Here is a 24,953-nt window from a genome sequence, read left to right as displayed (position 1 = left end):
TAAATTACATCTATCTATCAATCATCTATCTATCTATCTATCTATCTATCTATCTATCTATCTATCTATCTAATCTATCTAATCTATCTCAATCCTATATGAATAAGAGCTCTATTGCACAATCTCTGCTGCTTGTGGCTCCCCCATCTAGTTGTTTTCTGACCCTGTCTTTCCTTTCTTCCTCCCAACAACAAGACCGTTATGTGTCCAGTGAGCAGGAGCCGTTCATTGCTGTCTGTCTCTTCCACTCACCTGAGACCCACCAGCACAACTGCACAGCCTCCAAGGAGATCCACCTGGAGGATATGACTAGGATGCCTCAGGGCGACCACCGGCGCTACACCTTCTTTGTCTCCCCTGAGTAAGTGACACCTCTGCAGCTACGCAGAAGAGCCCACAATGAGCTCCCAGGCAGGGAAGGAACTTGCTGTGGGTGGGGTCTGGAAGAAGCTAGCCTAGTGGCTGACGCTAGTGGATATAGCAGGAGGTGGATGGTTGCCTCTCCTCACTTAAATTCATGCCTTGAATGCAGAGATGCAACTATTCTGATTCATCTGCCTGGACTGAAGATGTGTGGCTGAACCACGAACCAAAGTCTGCTCACAACCGCAGGTCAAGTGTGCCTCTACAACCAGTCCTTTCTTACTGTTCGTTTGTTTCTCTCCCTTAGCACCAGCAACCCTGCGAGGGAATATTACTTAAACATCACCAACCACTTTGCCTGGACTGCTGTGGAAGTGACCCTGGGCCTGTACAGTTCCTTGTGCCAATATTTCAACGAGCAGGAGGGGCACTGGAAGACTGAAGGCATGGCTCCCTTGGAGGGGGCCACCCCTGACAAGGCTGTGTGCTTAACCCAGCATCTGACAGCTTTTGGTGCAAGCCTTTTTGTCCCCCTTCATTCTGTGCAGTTCATTCGGCCTGTGAGTCAAGTCTAAGGGTTATTAACTCTTTCAAACTGCTTTTAACTTTTTCTATATTGATCCTTAGGGACGCGGGTGGCGCTGTGGGTTAAACCACAGAGCCTAGGACTTGCCGATCAGAAGGTTGGCGGTTCGAATCCCCACGACAGGGTGAGCTCCTGTTGCTCGGTCCCTGCTTGTGGGAGCTAAAATCACAACACTGCCAACCTAGCAGTTCGAAAGCACGTCAAAGTACAAGTAGATAAATAGGTAAATGGCTTCCAGCAGGAAGGTAAACGGCGTTTCCGTGCACTGCTCTGGTTCTCCAGAAGTGGCTTAGTCATGCTGGCCACATGACTCAGAAGCTGTACACCGGCTCCCTTGGCCAATAAAGCGAGATGAGCACCGCAACCCCAGAGTCAGCCACGACTGGACCAAATGGTCAGGGGTCCCTTTACCTTTTTATATTGATCCTTATATTGGTACTTCTGTTGTTTTGATTCCCCACCCCCCTTTCTTCCTTACAATCAAGCAGTATATACATTACATGGAATAAATAACTTTATATAGTGATTGTATTTTTAATCTGTCATTGTATGGGTGAGCTGCCTTGCTCCTCAAAGTAACTTATAAATTTATACAGGGAAGGAAAGCACATATACACACACATATATATATGCTTTATATTTTGCTCAGCCTCCGGGCCCAGGTTTGAACTACATTGTGCTGCTGACTTGCGCCATCTGTTTTGTGACATACTCGGTGGCGGCTGTGATTGTGCACAAACTGGACTTGATCGACATCAACCGCGCGGGGGTGATCCCTTTTTGTGGGAAGAATGGGCTGTACAAGTATGAGGTCCTGGTGAAAACGGGCTGGGGCAAGGGGTCAGGTGAGTAGCTGTGATGCTCTGGGCACTCTCAAAGAAATGTTTGTGTCTTCTCCCACAGCCATGTTAGCACTTAATTATTTAAAGATACAGCCCTACCTACTATGGAGGAATGGTTCATAAAATTAATGGACTTAGTTGAGGTGGTAAAGCTAATGTGTTTAATTAGAGATGAATCAGTATTGACATTTATTAAGGATTGGAAACTTATTGTGGGCTCTTTGCATGAAAAGGGAAATGAACTTGTAATAGCTGGATTTGAAGACTGAAAACAATATTGACTTACAGAAAACAAAATAGTTGGATGTTCATGATAGACAGAACCAGAAAACTTTTTATCTTTCCCCATCTTCTTTTCTTTCTTTTTTCCTTTTTCCTTCTCTTTTCTCCTGTTCCTTTTTAGATTAGTTTTTGAAACCATTTCTTTTATTCTAGTGTATTATAAAAAGATACTTTGTATTGGGTATGAGTTTTTAAAATAAAAATAGACCTTTACAAAATAATGGCTTTTTCTCCTGCTCTTCAAACCAAAAAAGGCTCCAGGAGTGGCTTGTAAACCACTAAGGGGGGGAAAGACCATCCCTACCTGGAAGTTTACAATCCAAACAGACATGGCATAAAAGGGGAATGGTTTGGGAGGGAGGAGGAAGTAAGCTCGCTTGGGTTTAGGTTTAGCTTTTCAGGACTGCAGCCAGCTGAATTCTACTCAGCGGAGACCCATTGGAATCCATGGGCTTAATTTCAGTAGCTCTGTTCTGACTAGAGCTTAGTTCTTCTCTAAAAAAGTTTTTGGAAATGCACCAGGTTGGTGAAGGCCACCCTGCTTAAACCACGCACCACAGATCAAGAGGGTCACTGGGGTGGGCTAGGTGGAACTGTTGCGCCCTTGGCAGCCGTTGACAGAGCAAAGAGGAGCCTTTTTAGCCGCTCTGTGGAGAGAATATCCAGGACAAACATCCCCTCCCAGTAAAACCCTGGCAAGTGAATGAGTATTAGAGCCACTCCTGTTTGGAGAGGAAATGGAGGACGGATCCGTCCAGCCCCTCAGCTGCTGCTCTCAAGGATGCTGTAATGTGATCCCTGGGTGTGGTGGAATAGCACACCAGAGAAGCATGTTCCTGTGCTGACCAGAATGCAGACTAACCCTTCCCAAACTTGCTGGTTGGGGATGGGGAGGAGGCCTTTGTGAAGCCTGGTGCACTTCCCCTTGCTGCGAAGAGAGGGGATGGAGAATAATCTGAACCCTGCTGGACAGCAATCTCCCTTTAGGGGCGTCTTTTTTTATTACCTGCATGTGTTTTTGTATGGAAGTCTTTAAATTATTACTTATGCATATTTACGCTAACTTTTTTAATACGTTGCAAGTCATAATAGAATTGTGTAAGGTTGGAAGGGACCCCCAGGGGTCATCTAGTCCAACGCTTTGCAGTGCAGGAATCACAGCTCAATAATCCCTGACCCCAACCTCTGCTGAAAAACCTCCAATGAAGGAGAATCCACCAGCTTTCAAAGGAGCCTGCTCCACCGTCGAATGAATCTTGCCACCATAAAGTTCTTCCTAATGTTGCTTTTTTTGAGGCCTTTATGTGTAACAAGTTGCTAGCAAATTTAATGAATAATAGTGAATAATTTAAAACCAACCAAAGTGCCACAAAGTCACGGGTGACCTTTTGAGATCACCGGGACACTTCCTCAGGCTGTATGTTAAGCAACTGTGTGGATGTGTGTTAGAGAATTGGGGTTTCTTTTGTTTGCCCTTCCCCCCCAAACAATGAATTTTTTTATGTAATTTGCAATGTAAGGTGGGTCACAGTTAAATTTCCCTGACATGTTTTTTTTTTAAAAAAATCCTGAAATAAAACCGCACCACGGAATTCAGAGTAGCGCAAATCTTCACTTCAGTTATTGGATCAGGAACTGCGAATTAAAATGATCTGGACGCCTCTCCTCCCTGGGGTGCCCTTTCTCCAGATGCAAAGCTGAGGTGCAAAGAGGGTGGGGGACCATTTGTCCCAGGCTGGAGGCTGGGGGATGAAGGATGCTTGAAGAGTCCCATTTCACCTTCCCCTCCCCTGCCCCACATGAGACATAAACCAGGCTACTTTCCTCCTTTAAGAATTTGCACTCCTTCCTCCTTCCTTCCAGGGACAACGGCTCATGTGGGAATCACTCTGTATGGGATGGAGAGCAAATCTGGGCACCGGCACCTGGATGGGGAAAACGCCTTCCACCGCAACAGCCTCAATATCTTCCAGATCGCCACAGAACGGAGTCTTGGGAGTGTGTGGAAGATTCGCATCTGGCATGACAATAAAGGTGCGTATGTGAGAGCAGACTGCAGCTGAGGCCTTGAGACCCAAAGCCTGTTTGTTTGTGTTTGTTGTTGCCTGGCTCTCCCCCTCCTCATGTAATCCACACAACAGCCCTGTGAGGTAGGCTAGGCTGAGAGACTACAGGGACTGGCCCAAGGATGGATGGATGAGCTCGGCCCTCTAACCACTACACCACACTGGCTCTCCCAGGGTTATTAGCGGTTATTAGGTGGCGTCGGTGGGTAGAGGTAACACTCAATCCCACCCCATACCAGCTCAGTTGTGTGTGCAAAGTGTGCGCCTAGAAAACAAATGGGGATCCATCCAGCCTCTGCAACCCAAATGAACAGAGCTGCAATTCTTGATGAATTGCAACTCGGCAGTTTCCCCTCTGGAGCCCCCCCACCCCCCCTTTGAAGCTGCGTCTCTCCCATCTGCCAAGACAAAGAACAAAACTCATTGCTAGCATTTTGCAGAGAATATCATAATTACAGTTTAGCAGAGCCTGGATTGTTAAAGCTGAATGAGAAACATAATGAATGTAAAACGGTCACTTAAAAAACTACACAGACCATTTTCAGGCAGAGCTGGTTTGATCATTAGTCAGAATGAGGCAACTGCCTCAGGCAGCATATGGCTTAAGAAGGAGAAGTGAGCAGCCTTAAGGAGAAGTGGCTATTCTTTGTGAATCTCCCAATTATCATCCTTCTCTGTTGGAGGACAGATGTATGTGGGCCAAACAGCCTGTTACGCATTTCCTAAACTAGGTATGAATCCCATTGCCAGTGTTGAAGTCAAATTTAGCTACCCTTTCATTTGACTTTTGTATGTACAACAAGGGGGTGCCATCTTGTATTTCACCTCAGGCCACAAAATGTCTTGCACCACCCCTGTACTCAGGATTCCCCCCCCCCCGCCTGCCCCTCCAATCAGGTTAAATTCATGGAGAATGTTAGTGGATGTATCTTGGAATCAAATTAGATAAAAATATGTCTTAAAGCTGTGTTTCCTTCTCCTTTCCATGCTGCTTAGGGCTAAATCCATCATGGTACCTGCAGCACGTTATTGTCAGAGACTTGCAGACCTGCAAGAGCTACCACTTCCTGGTGAACGACTGGCTGTCTGTCGAAAGCGAGGAGAATGATGGCCTGGTGGAGAAGGAAGTCTTTGCTGCCAGTGAGTGGGAAGAGAGCTCATTGAAGATGCAAAATCTGCCTACAACAGCCTTCCCAAAGCTGTTGCCCTCCAGATTTTTTGGACTGCAACTCCCATCTGCCCCAGCTGGCATGGCCATTTTCAATTATAGCTCCCATTAGGGTTTTTGTTGTTGATGATTTAGCAATTTATACCTTTTGTTAAATAAATGTGGCAATAATCACAAACTTGCTGACAGTGGCGAGAGTGCTCGTAGCTAGGAAATGGAAAAAGCAAGGTGGATTTCAAATAGAAGAATGGTATAAAGAAGTGAGGGAGATAGTGATTAATGATAAATTTACGTGTGCTATCAAAGTAAGAAGGGGAATATGGAAGATAAATGACTTTGAGGAAATGTGGAAAATATTTGTGGAATTTGTATTGTTAAAACAAAAAGGGGTCAAACCATCTCAAGAAGTGTTACATTTTTGGAAAGTTGGATAATTATGGTAAATAATGGTCCAGGGGTGTGTGCACATTTTTATTTGTATTATTACTTTGTTTAATTTTTTAAAAAATAAATAAACGTGGCAAGCTGAAATGGGGCTCTGCTTGAACCCCAGTTTTGAAGACTGAAATGAGGACAGTCACTTGGGGGGTGCGGGTTGAGGCGAGGTTCGTTCTCTGCAGGGACAATAATGTTGAGATGGGCATTTTGACTGACCCTTCCCCCACTTCTGGCTCCGCAGGCGAGGCTGACCTGAGGAGCTTCTTGCGGATCTTCATTGAGGAGCTGCAGAGGGGTTTCTTTGAGAAGCATGTCTGGCTGTCCCTGTGGGACCGTCCCCCTCGCAGCCGCTTCACCCGCGTCCAGAGGGCATCCTGCTGCTGCCTCCTTGTCTTCCTCTTTCTGTGTGCCAATGCCGTGTGGTACGGCATTGTGGGAGATGTCAACTTCAGGTGCGTTGGGAATTTCTGATCCTCTCTAGCCCAGGAGGGCCACTTCCTTCCAAAGATAGAAGATCAGTGGGGAGGCTGTGGGATAGCATGGCCAGTGTTTCCCTCATGTCCTGTGGCCTTAAGAACATGCCACAAAAGGTAGCTGCCTTTGTTATTTATTTATTTGTTTATTTATTTCCTGCCCATCACCCTAAGGTACCAGGGCTGGTTACAGCATTAGAAACAATATTAAAAACAATTTAAAACACCTTACACTCATAAATGGGGGGGGGGTCCATCTCAGCATTGTCTTGCACTAGAAATTGTGCTAGCGCCCTCCCTGCTTACTCTCTCCTGTCTTTTCCTAGCAACGTGGCCATCTCCACCTTGATCCCGGTCAACGGTGAGACAGCTGTGGTTGGTCTGGTGTCCAGTTTGGTTGTCTACCCCCTGTACCTGGCCCTCCTCTTCCTCTTCCGTATGGCACGGAGCAAGGTAACAGTGCGTTGGGGAAGGGGGCAGTAGCCTGTTTCTGGGCAAGGCCTTCAATTGGCCGCAGGCCGTCGCAATAAATATGATTTTAGATGTTGGGAAATGGCTATAGCTCAATGTTAGGGCATCTGCTCTGCATGCAGAAGGTCCCAGGACCAATCTCCAGGTGAGGGCCAGGAAAAACTCCCTGCCTGAACCACTGCAGAACAGCTGCTGGTTAGTGCAGGCAGCATGGAACTAGTTGAGCCAAGGGTCACCTGACTTGGTATAAGGCAGCTTCCCATGTTCTATGGTTACCAGAATGTTTCATTTAATACATTTCACTGGTTATTTCCTTAATGGGTTAGAATGCAAACGTGGACATGGCAATCCCTATTTTTACAGAAGATAGTCATGTTTATCCATGTATTATAATATTTTGCTTGTGTACATCTGTGTTTTGCATCATTCACTGAATGCACAGTTCTTTATCAGAATTTTTGAGGTTCCTCTTCAAGATTGGCTGGGTGGCACATATGAAGCCATCTTATACCAACACGTTCGGTAGCCATTGACCCAAATGGCTGCGTTCTTCTGCTCAGACTGGCAACAGTCCTCTGGAGTTTCACACAGAGATCAATTTCTGGAAGCTTAAATGTGACTGAACAGGCCCCTCTGAATAACAAAGATGTTTAGCAAGTCAGTGGTTCTTGTGAATTTCTGACTTAGAGAAGTGGCACCCTCACCCCCCCCCCCCATCCCTGACAGCTATTTTTTAAATAGGGAAAGGGAGAGAAAGTAAGAGCTGTTAGCAGCTGGCTGGCTTTTTCCATTGAAAAATAAGATCAAAGTGACTCCTCAAAAGTTGGGGAAAATCTGACATCCCTTTGCCCTTCCAGCTGAAAGGAAAATGTCCTTCCTTGCCTCAAGCGCCCTCTTCTCTCCTAGGTGTCTGTCAGCCAGTCCCTGGCCCATTCAGACCAGCAGTCCTTAGAGATCGACAACTACCTGGACTCGTCTCTTATGGAGAGCGCCTTCCTCACCTTCCCTGGGCTTCGGACAGAGGTGAGAGTGGCAAGTGGCAGGACAGAAGTGTGGGGTGGTTTCTAAAGGGGTCCTAGGCCCTGCCCCACTTCCAGCCCTGCCTTTCTTTCCCTCAGATCTGTGTCCTTTTACCTCATTCAGCAGTGGAGAGCCCCTGGCCCTGGTGATGTTGCTGGTCTCTCAACTCCCATCCTTATTATTAATATTACTACATTAATATTCTACATTTGCTCCAAGGAGAATTAAAGTGGTGTACTTGGTTCTCCCCCCTCTCCATTTCATCTTCACAACAACCTTGTGAGGTGGGCTAGGCTGAGAGATAAGGTCCTTGAGGTCCTGAACTTCCATCATCCCTGACCCATTGACCTTGCTGACTAGAGCTGATGGATGGGGTTGGAGTCCAGCAAGATCTGAGTGAGGGGCTCATGTCAGCTGCCTATGGCCTAGTGTCCAATGAATAGTCTTCACAGTGGTCCTCCCTAAGGGGCTGCATTGATCCCAAAGAACCAAGGCTGGCTGAGCGGTGAACCCTCTTTCCTTCCCTACAGGCCTTTTCAGAGCAGACCAAAACAGATTTGTTCCTGGACGATTCGAAAAGGTAAATGGGATTTATTTATTTATTTGTTGCATTTATATCCCGCCTTTCCTTCAAGGTGCTGCACCTGGTTCTCTTCCCATTTTATCCTCACAACAACTCTGTGAGGGGAGGTTAGGCTGAGAGACTGTGGCAGGCCCAAGGTCTCCCAGTGAGTTTCATGGCATAACAGGGATTTGAAACCGGGTCTCGCAGGTCCTAGGTCCAGCACTCTGACCACTACACCACACTGTCTCTCTGAGATGTATGTATTTGGCTTCAGTTTGGGCTGTGAGGTCAGCTTGAAGAGGAGGATTGTATTTATTAAAGAGCTCTGCCTAAGGGTGTTCCTTGTTCCTGTGATCATCCTTCCTCTCTGCTCTTGTTTCTGCCTCAGCCTAATACGGTGGCACTCCAACGAGGCCCTGCTCAACTGGCCCGACCTGCTCAGCGACCCTTCCATCATGGGCAACACAATCCAGAAGCTGAAGAGGGGCAGGACCAGTCGCCATCTTGGCCTGGAGGCTCCCTTGGCAGCTGAGGAGGACAGTTTGTCGCTTGGCTTCCCGCAAGCTCAGGCCAGATACTTCTCAGCTTCAGGTATGAGGCGGGTGGACAGGAAAACAGTCCAAATCTGAATGGCTTCATAAAGGATTCTTTGCCACAAACATTTACTTCTCTTTAACACAGAGGTCGCGGGTGGCGCTGTGGGTAAAACCTCAGCGCCTAGGACCTGCCAATCGGTTCGAATCTCTGCGGCGGGGTGCGTTCCCGCTGCTCGGTCCCAGCGCCTGCCAACCTAGCAGTTCGAAAGCACCCCCGGGTGCAAGTAGATAAATAGGGACCGCTTACTAGCGGGAAGGTAAACGGCGTTTTCGTGTGTGCTGCGCTGGCTCGCCAGAGCAGCTTTGTCACGCTGGCCACGTGACCCGGAAGTGTCTGCGGACAGCGCTGGCTCCCGGCCTCTAGAGTGAGATGAGCGCACAACCCTAGAGTCTGTCAAGACTGGCCCATACGGGCAGGGGTACCTTTACCTTAACACAGAGGTGGGGAACCTGTGGCCCTCCAGGTGTTGCTGGACTACAACTCTCATCTTCCCTGACTGTGTGGGCTGCTGGGAGCTGGAGTCTTAACATTGAGAGGGCTGCAGCTTCCCTTCTGAGGTTTGCCAGGTGCTCTGAATAGTCAGGAACAAGAGATTTGCTGCCTGAGATGAAGGACTAGCAGAGAATCTAGAGGGGCCATTGCATCTGATTTCAACCCTGGCATCGGGATATTGATCTACAGGCTTCCCGAGGGTAGCCTGCTACCTGAGGAAGTGCAGAGCAGGATAGATTAGGGGATTTAAGCAGAATTGGGGGTTGGGAGGTGCTGCCACCCTCTGGTACCTGTTGTCTTAGGGAGGTGACACTCCGCCCAATAGTAGGTCCAGCCCTGTTAACCTGAGTGCTGTTTATACGGAGGAGTGGAAGGAACAAAGGAAGGATATACTTGTGCAGTTGAAGAAAGACAGAGTAAGAATGTGTGAGAGGCAGAGGGTTCACTTCCCCCCTTTCTAGGGCGTTCATGTCCACCGCACGCAGCATAGGGCCAAGGAGGACTCTCTGAGATTGCTGCACGGGAGAACCAGCCTTTAGCAAATCTGTTCTGCATGTATTTGCAAAGTAACACATATGCCCCACACAGTAGCTGCTACAAGCACACTTCATGTTGCTAACATATCTTGATGTGACATGTGTTTCTTGGTCGCAGATGAAGATCTGATCCGGCAGATTCTCACCGATGGAGCTGGCAGCCTTTCCCACCCTCAGGAAATGGGACCATACCCCAGGGTTGAAACTGACCTCATCTCAGGGCTGTAAGTCTCCCATGACAGAGGAGGTAGTGGTGCTGGTGCTTGTGCATGAGGCCAGTTGCTTACTGACCCCCATCCCAAATGTGATGCAGTGCTTAACGCCCTTGTGGTTTTTTCTGGCAGATCCAGCATGCTTGGGGAGAAGACAGAGACTATCATGATGCAGCGGCTGACCGAGAAAGGGCAGAATGTAGCAGCAGCAGCAGCAGCCCCTGGCAGAGAACTGAACCGCTCAGCCAAATCAACGCGAACAGGTAGGGTGGGATATGGCAATTGGTGACCAGCTTGGAAGTGGGATTGTGGAAGTGGGTGGGGAATGCACAGACCTCTAGACCCATCATGTCACCTTCACTTTCCAGTCATGCCTAGGCCAGCATCTTCTTCCCAGAGACTGAGCCACCTCCCATCCCCTTGTGATAGGATTTCTTCTAAGCCAGTGGTTTCCAAGCTTTTTCCAGCCACTGCCCCCTTAGTTCCATAAATTCATCCCTGCGTCCCCTACCCTATGAAAAGCATTATTCATTATAGCAATTTTCACAGCCCTCTAAGGAAGATAATAACACAATAAAATTCAAAACAGTAACAATTAATTGCACAGTTATTCAAAATCCGGTTAAAACTATTTAGTTTAATTAATTCCACAGAGTTAATGAACTTGATCCAGTGATGTCAGCTTTTCAAAGTATGGTAGCCATTTACACCTTCAATGCCCCTGTGCTGCCCCCAGGTAATCCCATCACCCCCCCAGGGGGTGGTACCACCCACTATGGGAACCACTGATATGAATTCCGTCACCTTCAGCTTATCACACGCCCACTCTGCCTCAGCTGAAGACCTCCTCTATTGCGTTGGAAGAGTCAGAACAGTGCGTAGTTAAACTATGGAACTCGCACCCGCAAGAGGCAGTGATGGCCACCCACTTGGATGGCTCTGAAAGAGGAGGAGACAAATTCATGGAGGATGATTGGACTATCCGTGGCTACTAGCCATGATGGGTATGTTCTGCCCCTACGGTCAGAGGCAGGAATGCTTCTGAATACCGGTTCCTGGAAACTACAGCAGGAGAGAGTGCTCTTGTGCTTGGATCCTTCTTGTGGGTGTCCCATAATGGGCTTACGGTAGGCCACTGTGAAAACAGGAAGCGAGGCTCTTGGCTTGCTCCAGCAGGCTCTTCTTACGTTCTTACATCCTCCCCTCAAGCACACTCCATTCTATGGAATGAAGCCAGATTACTGACTCCTGTAACTCTATGGATGCGCAACCTTTCATGAGGGCATCTGCCCAGCCCCTGTGGTGCTTCTTACCAGCTTCTGTTGCAGCACCAGGACAGGTTGTGCAGATCTTGAGAAAAATAACAAGTAATTGGGTACACTCTTCCAAATGCCATCTTTCCCCCTCTGTTTATATAAAAGGGTTCTAAACTTTTAAGAATTGTGCAGGCCCTGCCTTGCATGTGAAGCATGCAGCTGCTCTCCCTGCCCCACAGAAGCAGACTGAATAAAGCAAACCAGCCCCTGCTCACCACTTCTGTCTTGTGTGTGTCTCCTGCAGTCACAGATCATGCTCTCCGGAAGCGCCTGCTTCCCTTCTGGTGCTCCTACCTGGCCCATGCCATCAGCCTGGCCTGCCTGGTCATCTGCTTTGGAGTCTCCGTGTGGATTGGAGTGGGTTTCACCTCCAGCGTGGCCCTCATGTGGCTCATCTCAGGGATTTTTAGCTTCCTCTCCTCCTTCTTGCTGTGGGAACCATCCAAGGTAGGCTCTGATGGAGGCTCAGCGGGAGAGGGGAGAGGTTGCTTCCGGACAATTCCAGGTTGCCATTCCAACCCATGTCCCATTTCCGATTGAGGAGCATATAAATAGAAATAAAATCAACCGCCAAAGTTTCTCGGCAGTGGACATGAGAATTACCATTCACGGATGTGTCTCGGACCCACTGATGACTTGTGCACTGGTCAAGCGGTGCAAGAAGCCACCTCCCTGAACGTTCTCCCTCTGCCCTGCTCAGGTTCTGCTGGAGGCCCTCTACTTCTCACTGGTGGCCAAGCGCCTGCACCCCGAGGAGGACGACACTCTGGTGGAATACCCGTTCGTGGAGCACGTGTCGGAGAAGATTGGCCGGGTCCGGCCCCCTCAGGGATTCGCTCTCTTTCAAGCCAAGGAAGAGGCCAAGAAAGTGAAGCTTCTGCACGGCCTGCTCAAGGTGAAGAGGGGGAGCTGCTGCCAGTTTGTGGCGTCTGATGCATTTTAGGAGGGAGACTTGCAAGGGATGAGGAGGAGGAGGGCAGGCCCTGTGTGCCTTCCAGACAACACTGGGCACTTTGCAAGCTCAGTGGCAGAGCAACTGCTTTAGAATGTCACAGATTCAATCCCCAATGGCTTTTCCAGGGAGGACTGGACAAGACTCCTTGCCTAAAATCCTTAAGAGCTTAAATGGACCCATGGTCTGACTTGAGATAAGGCAGCTTTCCATAGGGAGAGGAGCACGGAAGACAGGCTGGAGCTCAGTGGTAGAGCAGTTGCTCTGCAGGCAGATGGTCCCAAGTTGAATCCCCTATGCCATCTCCTGGTAGGACTGGAGAGACTCCCTGGATGCAGTCCTGGAGAGCCTCTGCTGCCACTCAGTGTGTCAACAGTGCTTAAGCTACATGGACCAATGGTCCAACTCAGCATAAGGCAGCTTTCTGGGTTCCAAGGAGGGTTCATCCAACAGCTCCCAATCTAAGGAGCATCCCTGTGCATGGTGGTCCCACTCCAAGGGCGGGCAGGGGGTGAGTTTCTGCTGGTTTGTGCAACCTGTGGGTGGCTCTTCTGCTGAGGCAGCCACAGGCGGTTCCCAGCAAGAGAGCAAATCAGATCCTCCCTCTGTCATCCCTGCTAGAACTTCTTCATCTACATGCTGTTCCTCCTGGCGACCCTCCTGACCAACTATGGCGATGCTTCGCACAACAGCCGGGCGTTCCTCTTGCAGAGCTCCATCAAGCAGCAGCTGGGCAGTGAGCAGTTCCTGAGCATCAAGAGGTATTTCAGTATAGCTCAGCTGCTGCTCAGGTCTCCAGCCCCATGTTTGGAAACGTTCCTCTTCAACACTCTGCTCAGCTTTGCTGCTGGGAACTGCAGTCCCAAACAGCCGTACTGCCCGGGGCTGATGGGGAAAAAATGTCTGGTGTTCACAAGGTTGGGGAAGAGGGGGGTAGACAATACATAATTTGATGGACCAGGGATCTGACCCAGTGTTAGTCAGCTTCCCTGCATAAGTGATGTCATATTGTAGGGACAGAAACTCCTTGCCGGGCCCAAGAAATTCCTCTTTCCTCTTTGCCATGGAAACTGGTGACTACTGAAGTCTGAACCATTCAGTTTTGGTTGGTTAATGCCAAAATGGCTGCAGAATTGCAAAGTCTCCACTCAACCGCCTCCTTCCTTTTTCTCTTCCCACCGTGCCTGCACAGGTCTGACGAGTTCTGGGTCTGGATGTCCCAAGGCCTGTTGCCCTATCTCTACAACAACCAGTCAGGCCGGGGAAGTTACAGTGTCACCCTGGGGTCCCCACGGCTGCGGCAGATCCGCCTCCAAGAAGGTAGGTGGGAGATCCTCATTAAGATGGTCCTGGATGGGGTCAAACTCCCCTGGAGGTTCATGTGTGCCACTTGGGAGCACTCCTGGGTCCATTACTGGATCACCAGAGGCACAAGTGGCCTCTGTAGCTTCTTCTACCAGCTGTGGCTGGTGGCCTATCTGTGACCTGATTTGGATGGGAAGGTCATGGCTTCATTGAACTCTGTTCCAGTAGCCTCTAGGTTAGGCAACTGTAATGAGGCACATGAGGCTGCCTTTGAAGATTGTTCAGAACCTGCAGCTACTGTAGAGTTTGGCAGCTAGATTATTTCTGTAAGTGAAGCAGTTTCCTGTCTCTGCAGGACTCACAACAATGGTGGTGGCGTGTGAGCCTCTGTTGTCATGCGCAGGCTTGAAGCATCTAGAACAGCCTTCAGTAACCTGACACCCACCAGATATTGCTAGTCCCCAGCTCCCATAAGTTCCAGCATCTTACAGCCATGCTGGATGGGGGTGGTGGGAGTTATAGTCCAAAAGATTGTAGGGCACCAGGCTGGCAAAGGCAGATCCAAAATGATTTAATCTCCCAGCACCTCTTGCTAACCTCCTGGGGTCTGACTGGCAATTTTGTAGTCTGTGCAAACAACCAACAGTGTCAGGCCCAGGTGGTGGAGGGCCTTGCCTTCCATGGAGCAAGCCTTGACTAGCATGCAACTCTTTTGATTGCTTGCCTCTCTCGATTCTGCACCTGGAAATTGTAACACAGGATGCTGCCATTTTAGATGCTCTTCTCGAAAGCCAGAGGCTGTAATTTTGGGAAAGTTTGAGAGATGGAAGTAGAAATATATAATAAATTCACACACATACACATTTATTTTATATATAGATTCAGGCACACACAACAAGCCTTTTAAGCAGATATCTTTCCTAGTCCGTTTCTGCATGGGACTTGTTTGTAGATGTATTAATTGCTTTTATATTCCACCTTTCCTTCCAAACACTAAACAAACAAATCAATACTTCCAGCCTTCCCTTCACCAAACGGTCCCAGGGCATGTTACATAAAAATTATCGCCGTTTAAAACAATGTACACTGGAACCCTAAGTTAAAACCTCAGAACTAAGCAAGGTCATCAAAATAAAAATGCAGCAATGTCATCACAGCAGTGCGACCAATGGAGAACCCTTTTCTGACTGCTTTTTTTCCAGCGGAGTGTCCCAGTTCCGTCCGCCATATCCTTAGTAGGACCGATCCATCTGCAACTGGGGGGAAATGCATCCTTGGCTCAGACAGCTTTGACACGGCCAGTTACGCAGTAGGCTGGAAGAGTGTTGCCGGCAACCTCACACAATCATGGACTTACTCGCCACCTGATCTGCCAGGGTAAGATGCACTAGATTCCTCCTGCACATCCCTTGCAAAAATCAGAGGAAGGGCGTTTCCTGCCAGCTCCCTGTATCTTCTTCAAAAAAAATAAAAAATAAAAATCCCTTTATTATCATTACTAGCAACCCAAAAGTACGATAGCAGGGTATACCATCATGCCATATACAAAGCAAACAAGCAATTAATAATAAGAGAAAGAAATGTTGCCACACCTATATAACTCAAGAAATCCAGATTTCCCAAGCTGGCAGGGATGGTGAATGTTGAGCATCTAAGTCCAAAGCATTGGAAATAAAACCCCACCAGAAGTCCTAAAAGTGTCCTCCATCCCCCTGGAAACACAGCCTGTGTGTAATTTCCCCCACAGTAACTGAAGTCCATAAGTTCCTATCCCACAAAGGCAAATGTAGATTTCTCAAGTTTTTCCATTGCTGAGCTATTGAAATCCTGGCTGCAGCTAACATTCATGTCAAAAGCTCTTTAGGGCAACAAGCTTTTGCGTTGTTTGTCCACATGTTCAATAATGACAGTTGTGGAGAAGCCCAAATAGGTGATTTAATTACATTAGATACTTCTTGATATCCTTGAGCCCAGAATAGTGAAACCTGAGGGCATCATCCCCTCTTTTTCAGTTCTCATCTCTTCCCCCCGCTCCCAATGCATTTGGGCGTATGAACACAAGCTCACAACAAAGGACAGAAGTGTGTGAGGCACTGTGGCAAGAGCAGACAGGGCCCATTCTTGTCCTCCAGTTAAATTTCAGACATTTTCAGTCAGGACATGGGCTGAGCAGAGCAGAGCACCAGGCCCTGCCAGTGCACGGAAGACAAGGGACCAGACGAATTCCATCCAGGCCTCGGCTTGACCTATAGGCCTGGCCCTGCTTCTCTTTCAGGGCTTGGTACTGGGGCTACCTCTCCTTCTATGACAGTGGTGGTTACGTCCAGGAACTGGGGACGACTCTGGAAGAAAGCAGGGCTCGCTTGGAGATCCTCCAGCGGAACAACTGGATCAGCAACGTGTAAGCATGTTGGGGGAATCGGTGCCTCGGATAAGACCGATCTGAGGGGCTAGGCAGACTCGCTCATCCAACAAGTAGACCTGAACCATCCTGTTCAGTCCTTCTCTTAACACAGGATGCTGCTATATCTTCCTTGCTGGACTGCAGAAGCTCCAAGGTTTGGTCCCCAACATCTGTAGATAAGGGTGGGAGAGACTCCCAGGCTGGAACCTTGGAGTACTACTGCCTGTCAGTGTTGACAGTACTGAGTTAGATGGACCAACTCTGTATAAGGCAGCTTCCTATGTTATTCTTCTGCTGCTGACCCACTTTTCTACCTCCTGCAGGAGCCGAGCAGTCTTTGTGGAGCTGGCCCAGTACAACCCCGGTTTGGGCCTCCATGCGGTCATCACACTCAGGCTGGAGTTCCCTGTAGTGAAGCACGCACTGCCGGCCGTGGCTGTGGCTGCTCTCCCGCCCCTTCCGCTTAACCAGGGAGTCACGCTGCAGCTCCTCATGATGGTCAGTCCGAAAGAAAGCTTTCTCTCGCCTCTTCCCAGAGGATCTTTCTTCCAACTGGGGAGCACATAGATGCTGTTGCTTCTCCTGTTTAGACTGTTTTATTTAGTGCCAACCACATGAAGAATTTGAGTATGGGAAGGGATGAGGATAGGTGTCACCTATTGAGGCATTGTCCTCCGTTCCCAACATGGTACCCTCTGGATGTTTTGGACTATGGTTCCCATAAGCCCCAGACATGATGCTGGGGCTGATGGGAGCTGTAGTCCAAAACATGGCTGTGCTAGTTAAGGATTGGGGTGGGAGCTGCAGTCCTAAAATATATGGAGAGCACCAAGTTGCAGAAGGCTGCTTCAGGGCACACAGGGCACACAAAAAGAGTACAATGGAGATTGTACTCTTTTTATAGACTCCAATAAGGGAATCAAAGCAGGGAAGGAACATACATAGTTCTACTTTCTGTCCAATAAAGTTTAAAATTTGTATTAAATTCCACACTGGAGAGCTCACATCCCCTAACAAGCAGAAACACATACAAGCCTGGGGTTGTTTCCAATGGAAGTCCTACACAGAGTAGAACCATTGGCAATACTAAGCATGGCACACTTGAGCCTGTTCAGTTCAGTGAGTCTCCTCTTGAGTAGGCCATTCTTGGCTGCTAACCTGGAAGCTGCCATCTCCGTGGCACTAACAGACTCTTTCTCCCCCGATCCAGGTCTTCTTCATGATTGTGGTCGTCTACTTTGTGGTCTCAGAGTCTCTCTCCATCCAGAAGGCAGGCCGGGCCTATTTTGCCAGCGTGGGCAGCTACTGGCAGTGGCTACTCATCCTTCTGACCACCGGCACCGTGGTCGTCCACTTGAGCCAGGTCACCCTGGCCAACCGGCAGTGGGCCAAGTACCTGAGAGACAAGCAGGGCTTCACCAGCTTCTACCAGGTGGCTTCTCTTCACACCGCCTTCCGCTGCCTGGCGGCCTGCCTCCTCTTCATGCTGACAGTCAAGGTACAGTTTGATCACTGGCATGCATGGTGCAGACCTCCCTTTTGATGCATTTCAGGAAAAGAAGCCAGGGACAATGCCTGTTTGGTGACTGCTTCAGGGAACAGAAGAGCGAGGTGAGGCAGCCTTCTCAAACAGATGTTTCTCCCACTGGCACTCACCATTGGCCATGCTGGCTGGCTGGTGGGAGCATTGGGAACCCCCCAACATCTGATAGGCAGCAGTCTGGGGAAGGGTGCCTAAAAGTGAGGAGAGATGCAGCCAAATTAGACAGACATACTGGTGAATCGAAGCCATCTCAGCAAATTGCAGAGGTGGGGAACCTGTGGCCCTTCAGGATGTTGTTGGACTTCAACTCCCAGCAGCCAGCATGGCCAGTGATGGGAGTTGTAGTTCAGCAATCTCACCTCTTCTTTTATACTTCAGGAGGGCTGGCTGACTTCCTTTTTCCTAAATATTTGCCATGTAGAACTGCTTTGGGGCTTGTGAGGGGATGAGAAAGAGCCTTCTTGGGATTGAGCAACTCAGCAGAAGACAGAACCAACTTCTGCTTAAACATTGTGGCCAGCAGAGGGCAAAGAGCCTCAGCCCTTTAGTGCAGCAAGATTGGCCCCACCGCTTTGGACATGTTAAGCCCATTTCTTCTCTAGCAAGAATTGGAAGAAACGAATCACCTATAAGAGTTTTACTGTCCTGTCAGGAGAGGGAGTTGTGGTCCCTTTCGGAGAGGAGCATGGATTTATTTATTTCTAGCCTTCAAGGCAAAACATTTCCAGAGCAGCTTACAGTGTGATTTTAAAAAGAAACCTTTAAAAACAACAGAAAAGAATTCCTTTGGAGATTTAACAGTCTGGGAGAATACAAAGGTCTTCATCTGGTGCCCAGAGAGACAGAGCAGGTGTCAGCAGACACCCCCGCCACCCCCCAAAATGGCCCTTCAGACTGCAAAGGGGCCAGTTCATGGGGTGCCAAGTGCTTTAAACAGGCTTCTGTTCTCATCTTCCTTCCCTACAGGCTTCCCAACAGCTGCGCTTCATCCGCCAGTGGTCCACTTTTGGCAAGACTTTGCAGAGGTCTACGAAGGAGCTTTTTGCTGCAGGGCTGGCCTTCACAATCCTGACTCTGGCTTATGCACAGCTCGGCTTCCTGGTAAGCCTGCAGGCAGAGAGAAGGGCGGGTTGACTAGTTTGGCCAGGTTCTCTCCAAAAGCCAGCTTAGAGGCTTCTGCCGCCATGCCCCCAGATGCCTTTGGACTACAACTCCCATCGTCCCCAAGCCTTGTCCATACCACCTGCTAGGGTTGATGGGAGTTGAAATCCAAGAGCACATCTGGAGAGCCACAAGGCGCTCTAGGGAGAGGCCCTACTAAGCCTCCCCCCACACACAAGCAACAGCAGCATGTGAAATGGGACATGGTTGCCCACAATGGCAACCCACATAGAGCTAATATTGAGACTTCTGCTGTGTCTCCTTTTTGCCCAGCTCTTCTCCCACTCTGAGGCCTTCCCCAGCTTCCCCAGCACTCTCCAGCTCCTTTTCACCACCTTCTGCAGCAGCAGCAGCAGCCTGCCCCTCTTCCTCCCCGAATCCGTGGGGCTCTCCCACCTCTTCTACGCCAGCTACGTCATGCTGGAGCTGTGGGTGGTCCTGCGGCTCTTTGCCGTGGTGCTCATCCACCACTACCGCGAGACCCGCTTCGAGATGTACCGGCCAGCCTTCGAGTCCCAGGACTACGAGATGGTGGAGCTCTTTGTCCGGAGGCTCAAAATGTGGATGGGGTTCACCAAAGCCAAGGAGGTAAACCCCGCTTCCCCCAAAAGGTTGTGCTTGAGGGTGGGGGTATGTGCGCTATGCAGTTGCTCTCCAAACTCTTGGGAAGAACTCTTCCAGACTAGCCCTCTCCCTTATGCAAGGTCTGTTGTGATGATACTACTACTTTAAAAAGTCTGGCCAAAGGCAGAAAAGACACATTCTGCAAGCTGCATAAATTATGCACAGTTTCCTATTCTGCATAATTTATTCTGTTTTGCTAGTCATGGGGAGGACGGCCGTCCCATCCCCAAACACAGGGAACTTATTTTGCCCACCCATCTTGCGCATATACTGTCAAGTCTTCCAGGGCAGCCAAGGTGCTGTTTGTGAAAAGGAAGCTGTGATGATGGTGGAGCTGAGGTTCTACACCCAAATACCACGTTCTCCGGAACTGCAGAAGACGTGCAGCTTCCTGCACCCTCTGGCGCTTGGTGTGCCAGACCAGAATTGCAGGAAGCGAATTTAAACTTGGTTGTGCATCAAAGCCAGGGACTTTTGGGGGTCCTGCTGCTACCCTGTGTCCCGAAAGGGATTGTGTCAGGCAAGGGAGGGTTTCTGAGACACCAGCAATGAGACAGCCGGGAGCAAAACTCATGGCTTTGGCTTCTCTGCCAGCCTTTTGCTCTGCAAAACAGTCCCAGCCATTGAAACGACCCCTTTCTGTCCTCTGCAGTTCCGCCACAAGGTGCGTTTCGAAGGCATGGAGCCGCTGCCCTCCCGCTCCTCCAGCCAGGACTCCCACTCCTTGCAAGGCCCCACGCCCACCGCCACCTCTGACAGCTCCCGCGCCTCCACCTCCTCCAGCCAGCTCGATGGACTCAGCCTGGCCCCCAGCGCCCGGGACAGCTCCGAAGTGGATGTCGACATCCAGCGCCTCCTCTCCCTCTTCGAAACACTGCTCATCCGGTTTGACCAGGTGAATGAGGTGACCGCTGATGTGTACCACATTGAATGCCAGCTAGAGGGCACACGGAGCGGACAGGCCAGGAAGAGGGGTGGACAGCAAGCAAGCCGGCACCATCCAATCCGTGCAGATCCTGGGGTGCTTTCCTCTAACTTCGCCCCTAATAACAGCAACCGCTTCCTGCCTTCTCGGCCCCACAGCAGCTCCACATCACCCATCAAGGTTATCCAAGCACCCCCGCAGGGTATCAGCCAGGGTGCCCTGCTGTCTCCGCAGAAGACACACGCATCGGCCGTGCCAGTAGTCAAAAAGAAGAAGCCATTGCGGGCAAACAACAGGGTCCATCCCAGTGGCAAATAGCAGCCAGGTTCCACAGGGTTGCAGCAGTCAGGTGGCCCCCCTACGTAAGCAGAAGGGAAGAGGCTTTTGCAGTCTCAAACTTGGTTGCCTCTCATTTATGGGGACAGTACGCAAGAGCAACAGCCTTTTTGTGAGTTTGTTGCCAACAGACGAGAGGGTGGCTGTTGCCTAGAGCCACCAGAGTTCCCACCCACTGCTTTCCACAGTCACGGCCCGTGGCCTTAGCAGTGAATCAGTATTAAGGTTTTTTTCCAGAGGCCAGACAAGATCATGCTGTCTTTCAAAGGGCAAGCAGGAGCTAGAAAAGGTGAGCCCAGCTGTGCGATATTTGCATTAGCATCCCTGGAGTGAAAGGCAGAAAAGAAACCAGAATTCAGGCAAGAGCAGGAAAAAAAGGAAAAAGAAAATAAACTTGTAAGGAAGCAAAGCCAGAATATCAAAAACAGAAATACAACCTGGTCTACTTTTAAATGGTTCTTCATTGAGATTTGCTGAAGGCAAAAGCTGCACCATCCAGGCAAAGAAGCCCAGAGTTCTCCAGGGTTCAGCAGGCTGAGCCTGGGCTGGGAAGTGGAGACAGCAGCGCCTGGAAGGGGTCAGGTTCCCCTTCTAGGTATTTCACGAAGAAGGTGCACTTTGGAGGAAGAAACGACGCAGGAGCGAGTCAACCAATTCTCCCTCAGGAAGTTCTCTCCTGAGACAGCCACGCCCTCCTCCAGAATTTCAGCATGGAAACCCAAAAGTTTCCTTCAGCCTGAGAGTCTTTAAGAGAAAGGACCCCTGTTCTTCAGCCAAAATGCTGTCAACAGAAACAGACATTTGGATGGGCCAACAGTGTTTATTGAAAAGGGGGGCTGGGGGTGATGCTGTTTGCAGAGACCTGTCCCTGTGAGCTGGTTTCATTGGGTACTTATTCCAACAGTGTCTCCCTTCGCCCCCCCCCCAAAAACACCCCAACTGAATAGCTTGGTGTGTTGCATCCATCATTGTATATGTTGAGGTGCCTGAGTGTGTTTATATTTGGTGTTTGTGTGTCTATTTTATATATATATATATTATATATATATATGGTTTACTATTTCTATTTACTGCCCAGCACTTTAATCAATGCTTTCCTTAGCTAACGGTGACACATGCAACTTTTAAAATAAGAGCAGGATAATATATCATGGAAGCAGTATTTTGTTTGTTTGTAGATCATAATTTGAAACAGGCCACTGGAATATGAGCACAGGGGAGTGCCTCCGGCTACCCTCGTTGTGAGTGGCTCTCCCAAGACTCCAAGGGCCAGCGGACAGCCCACATTTTCGGCAGTGCCACATATTGTGAAGAGTACAAACGGCTAATGTTTGTACGTTTGTACTCTTTCCTTTTTCAGAAGAGGGAAGATCTGCTTCTCCAAGCTTAGAGAAGCGATGCTCCCATGCAGCTCAGAAGCAAAGATTCAATTTAAAAATTGATTTGAGGCTAGGACACATGTCAACATCACAGCCAAAGCTACGCTTTCAGGTGGTTTTCCCTTTAGGCAGATGGTTTTTATTCACGCAAAATTTGTTATCCTGGACTTCCCAATGCCGTGGAGCATGTTGCTTTTCTACCATGCAAAAATCAAGGAAGAAAAAAAAAGCAATGGAAAGTTGCAGTGGGAAATGCGGGAGAACAAGCACCAGCTGGCAGTGTTGCATAAGCTCTGTGTTAAAAGTATCAGGATGAATGCTCAGTAAGCAGGTGACATCACATCACCTCTGTGCAAATTTTGTGCAAAAGTATTTTAGCATGGCTGCTCAACTGCCAGCTGGTCTGTAAGCTCCCACAGGTGTATCCCTGGCCAAACCTCAGCAGTCCGCATCACAGCATGGGCCAATAGATGCTGCAGTTGTTGCTACCCGCCTCCCCCATCCCAGCTTTAAAGCAATGTGCTGTTAACCCATAGAACTGGCTGCCACTGTACATGTGCTGGTATTATCCTAGCCTCAATCAGTTTCCTTGTTTTACACAAGAAAATGAGCTTTGATTCAGAGTGGCTTTTGGAGTGTCCCAGAAAACAAGTGTGTTTTAAAAATCAAGTCCACCCCCCTACCACCACCACCATTCATTTGACGTGAATGAGTTACATCCTTCCATTGGAAGCTACAGCTGGATTGTAGTTTCTCTAGAACCTTAACTCTGCTCTTGGGAGTCAATCCTGGCTTCCTTTGTTCAAAACATTTTGCTGCCCCCCCCAAATAGCACTGCTCCTATCATCATATTCCATAGGCCAGTTTAATGTTATGTATATTGCAAGTAATTTATACGGGATTTTTACAAGGAGAAAAATAATGTATATTTTTGTATGTTTGCTATATTTTTATAGCATTTGGTACTGTGCTCAACACATGTAGATAGGAGTTATTTAAAAAAAAGTGTGTTAAAAGCCTTCTTGCTAAAATGTTTGTGGTGTGCAAGCAAAGCGCCCGTGTGTTTGGGATTTGTGCCAAAGGAAGTTTGAGAGATCTTTCTGTTCCCCACATCCAGGGCAGGGGGGCAGGAACTCTCTGCAATGCACTAGCCATAATTACTCCTAGACATTGCTAAGTCTAAAAAGAACTCTGATATCAAGGCCTACACCTAGTCTTTGACTGGGTTTCCACAAGTGCCGTTTCTAAATGCTGACTTGCTTATTCCATTGCCAACATCATTGGTAGGAGTTGTAAATAGAGATTTTTTTCTTCTGGAATTTTTTTTTAATTGCTAATTCTTTTGGCTGTAACCATCATCCTAAAAATGATGAAAATGTGGTTATAGGCACATCTTTTTATAAAATTTCAATATTTATAAAGGGTGCTATTTTTTAACAAACTCTTTTCTAAAATATTCCAAGCTGCTTTACTCATCAGGTACAAAGTGGAAAATGCACTTGCTTCATTCTGTGAAGGAACAAAGAAAGATCGCTAGGAGGTAGGAGATGGTCAGTGGGTGGGAAAAGGGCATTGCATTGCATTGGCCAGGAGATAAATTGCTGCAGGGCTAAAGGCTTTCTGTAATGGGTCCTTGATAAGTAGATTCAGCAGGGAGGTTTTCCAGTCATCATCCACTAGACTTGAGCGCACATTGGAAGCTTTTATCGTGAGTGAGCCATTGGGCTCCCTGCATTCCCTGTGAATGCAATGCAAAAAGCTGCAAATATTGACCAGAGCAGGCCTCTGTTGCCACAACTGGAGGAAAGAAGATATTGATCTGTTGACTTATTTAAAGAATGCAGCCTGTGTGTGTGGGAAGTGACTGAAGTGAGCTAGAGATGGGTATGGCTTGAACCAAGTGAAGGGATTTTGCACTTCTTTCTCTGCTAAATTAAAAAGTTCTCATAGTTTTCTAGGGTTGTTGTTTTTAATGTAGGTCCTTACGAGGGTAAATCCTAGTCAAGTCAGGGAAGCAAGCGCCTTAGCACATGAGCTGTGCTCTTACGCTAAGGAGGGAGTGGGGGGGTGTTTTCCTCCCAGGGAGGAGGAGCATTCTGGAGCACAGAAGACGTGAAGGTAGCAAGGAAGGAGCTGGTATGGGAGGAAGGAGAATGTCCCTGGCGCTTTGCTGTAGATAGATCTACTTCAGCGTAGACCATGCCCGCTGCCCACCGCTCCCCTCTCTCATCAGCAGCGGACCCAACTCACGTCCCTACCTGCCAGATAAACTCTTGAATGTATATTTTGGTATTTACTCACAGGCAGATGGTTTCTTATTTATTGTTGTCCGAAACCCCACACTGATGCCTACAGTAACTTGCTGCTTAGCACAGAACTCTTGCCAGCTAAACAAAAACCACAACCCAGCTCTCTCTTTAGAGGCAGGTGGCTTTTATCAAGGCTTCTGGTAGCAACGGCAGAAGCAGCAGCAATTGTGATTAATGTTAAGTTTTGCAAACATATGTTGTTTTTTTGTAACGGTGAAAAAGAAATGACAAAGTCTACTTTAAAAAGTTAATGGACAGCTCAATAAAGATTTCTGTGCCTTATTAAGCAAATGGAAGTGTCTTGCTAAAGTGAATTTAATTGAAACCCAATAAATAGCAACCCACACCCAAGTTCGCAAACTCAAACAACAAGAGGTATGCAATTAGAAAGCCGGGTGGAGTGCTGAGTGCACTCCACAGAATGTTACTTGTACAACTGTCTGCCCTACTGGACAGAAGTCATGAGTAGGCACTGGATGCAGTGAGTGCCTGGCCATCATAGGACACGTCTGCCCCCTTGTGTCCCCTGGCAGCAAGTCCCACTGGCATATACAGTATGTCAAGTCTACAATTCAACCGTCGGGAAAC

At 48.6% G+C, this 24,953-nt stretch overlaps 1 protein-coding gene across 2 annotated transcripts in view; it reads left to right on the top strand.

Moving 5' to 3' along the window:
* PKD1 (polycystin 1, transient receptor potential channel interacting) overlaps positions 1-24,656 on the top strand; it is a 112,463-nt gene extending 87,807 nt beyond the window's left edge. For both annotated transcript variants that reach the window (XM_083473932.1, XM_083473931.1), the window contains exons 24-46: positions 196-361; positions 671-923; positions 1,599-1,794; positions 3,937-4,107; positions 5,136-5,279; positions 5,987-6,197; positions 6,545-6,671; positions 7,596-7,712; positions 8,240-8,289; positions 8,663-8,865; positions 10,018-10,123; positions 10,244-10,374; positions 11,672-11,874; positions 12,128-12,322; positions 13,001-13,140; positions 13,572-13,699; positions 14,887-15,061; positions 15,960-16,085; positions 16,412-16,586; positions 17,299-17,586; positions 18,598-18,732; positions 19,066-19,380; positions 20,069-24,656. In XM_083473932.1, coding sequence (XP_083330058.1) covers positions 196-361; positions 671-923; positions 1,599-1,794; positions 3,937-4,107; positions 5,136-5,279; positions 5,987-6,197; positions 6,545-6,671; positions 7,596-7,712; positions 8,240-8,289; positions 8,663-8,865; positions 10,018-10,123; positions 10,244-10,374; positions 11,672-11,874; positions 12,128-12,322; positions 13,001-13,140; positions 13,572-13,699; positions 14,887-15,061; positions 15,960-16,085; positions 16,412-16,586; positions 17,299-17,586; positions 18,598-18,732; positions 19,066-19,380; positions 20,069-20,659 — 4,346 coding nt within the window. In that variant the 3' untranslated portion in view covers positions 20,660-24,656. The remainder of the gene's footprint in view (positions 1-195; positions 362-670; positions 924-1,598; positions 1,795-3,936; positions 4,108-5,135; positions 5,280-5,986; positions 6,198-6,544; positions 6,672-7,595; positions 7,713-8,239; positions 8,290-8,662; positions 8,866-10,017; positions 10,124-10,243; positions 10,375-11,671; positions 11,875-12,127; positions 12,323-13,000; positions 13,141-13,571; positions 13,700-14,886; positions 15,062-15,959; positions 16,086-16,411; positions 16,587-17,298; positions 17,587-18,597; positions 18,733-19,065; positions 19,381-20,068) is intronic.
* Positions 24,657-24,953: the final 297 nt, after the last annotated feature.

The sequence above is a fragment of the Podarcis liolepis genome (genome assembly GCF_965112155.1).
Source record: "Podarcis liolepis genome assembly, chromosome: 14".
In the NCBI taxonomy this organism is placed as follows: domain Eukaryota; kingdom Metazoa; phylum Chordata; class Lepidosauria; order Squamata; family Lacertidae; genus Podarcis; species Podarcis liolepis.
This window is presented reverse-complemented; position numbering and strand designations above follow the sequence as displayed.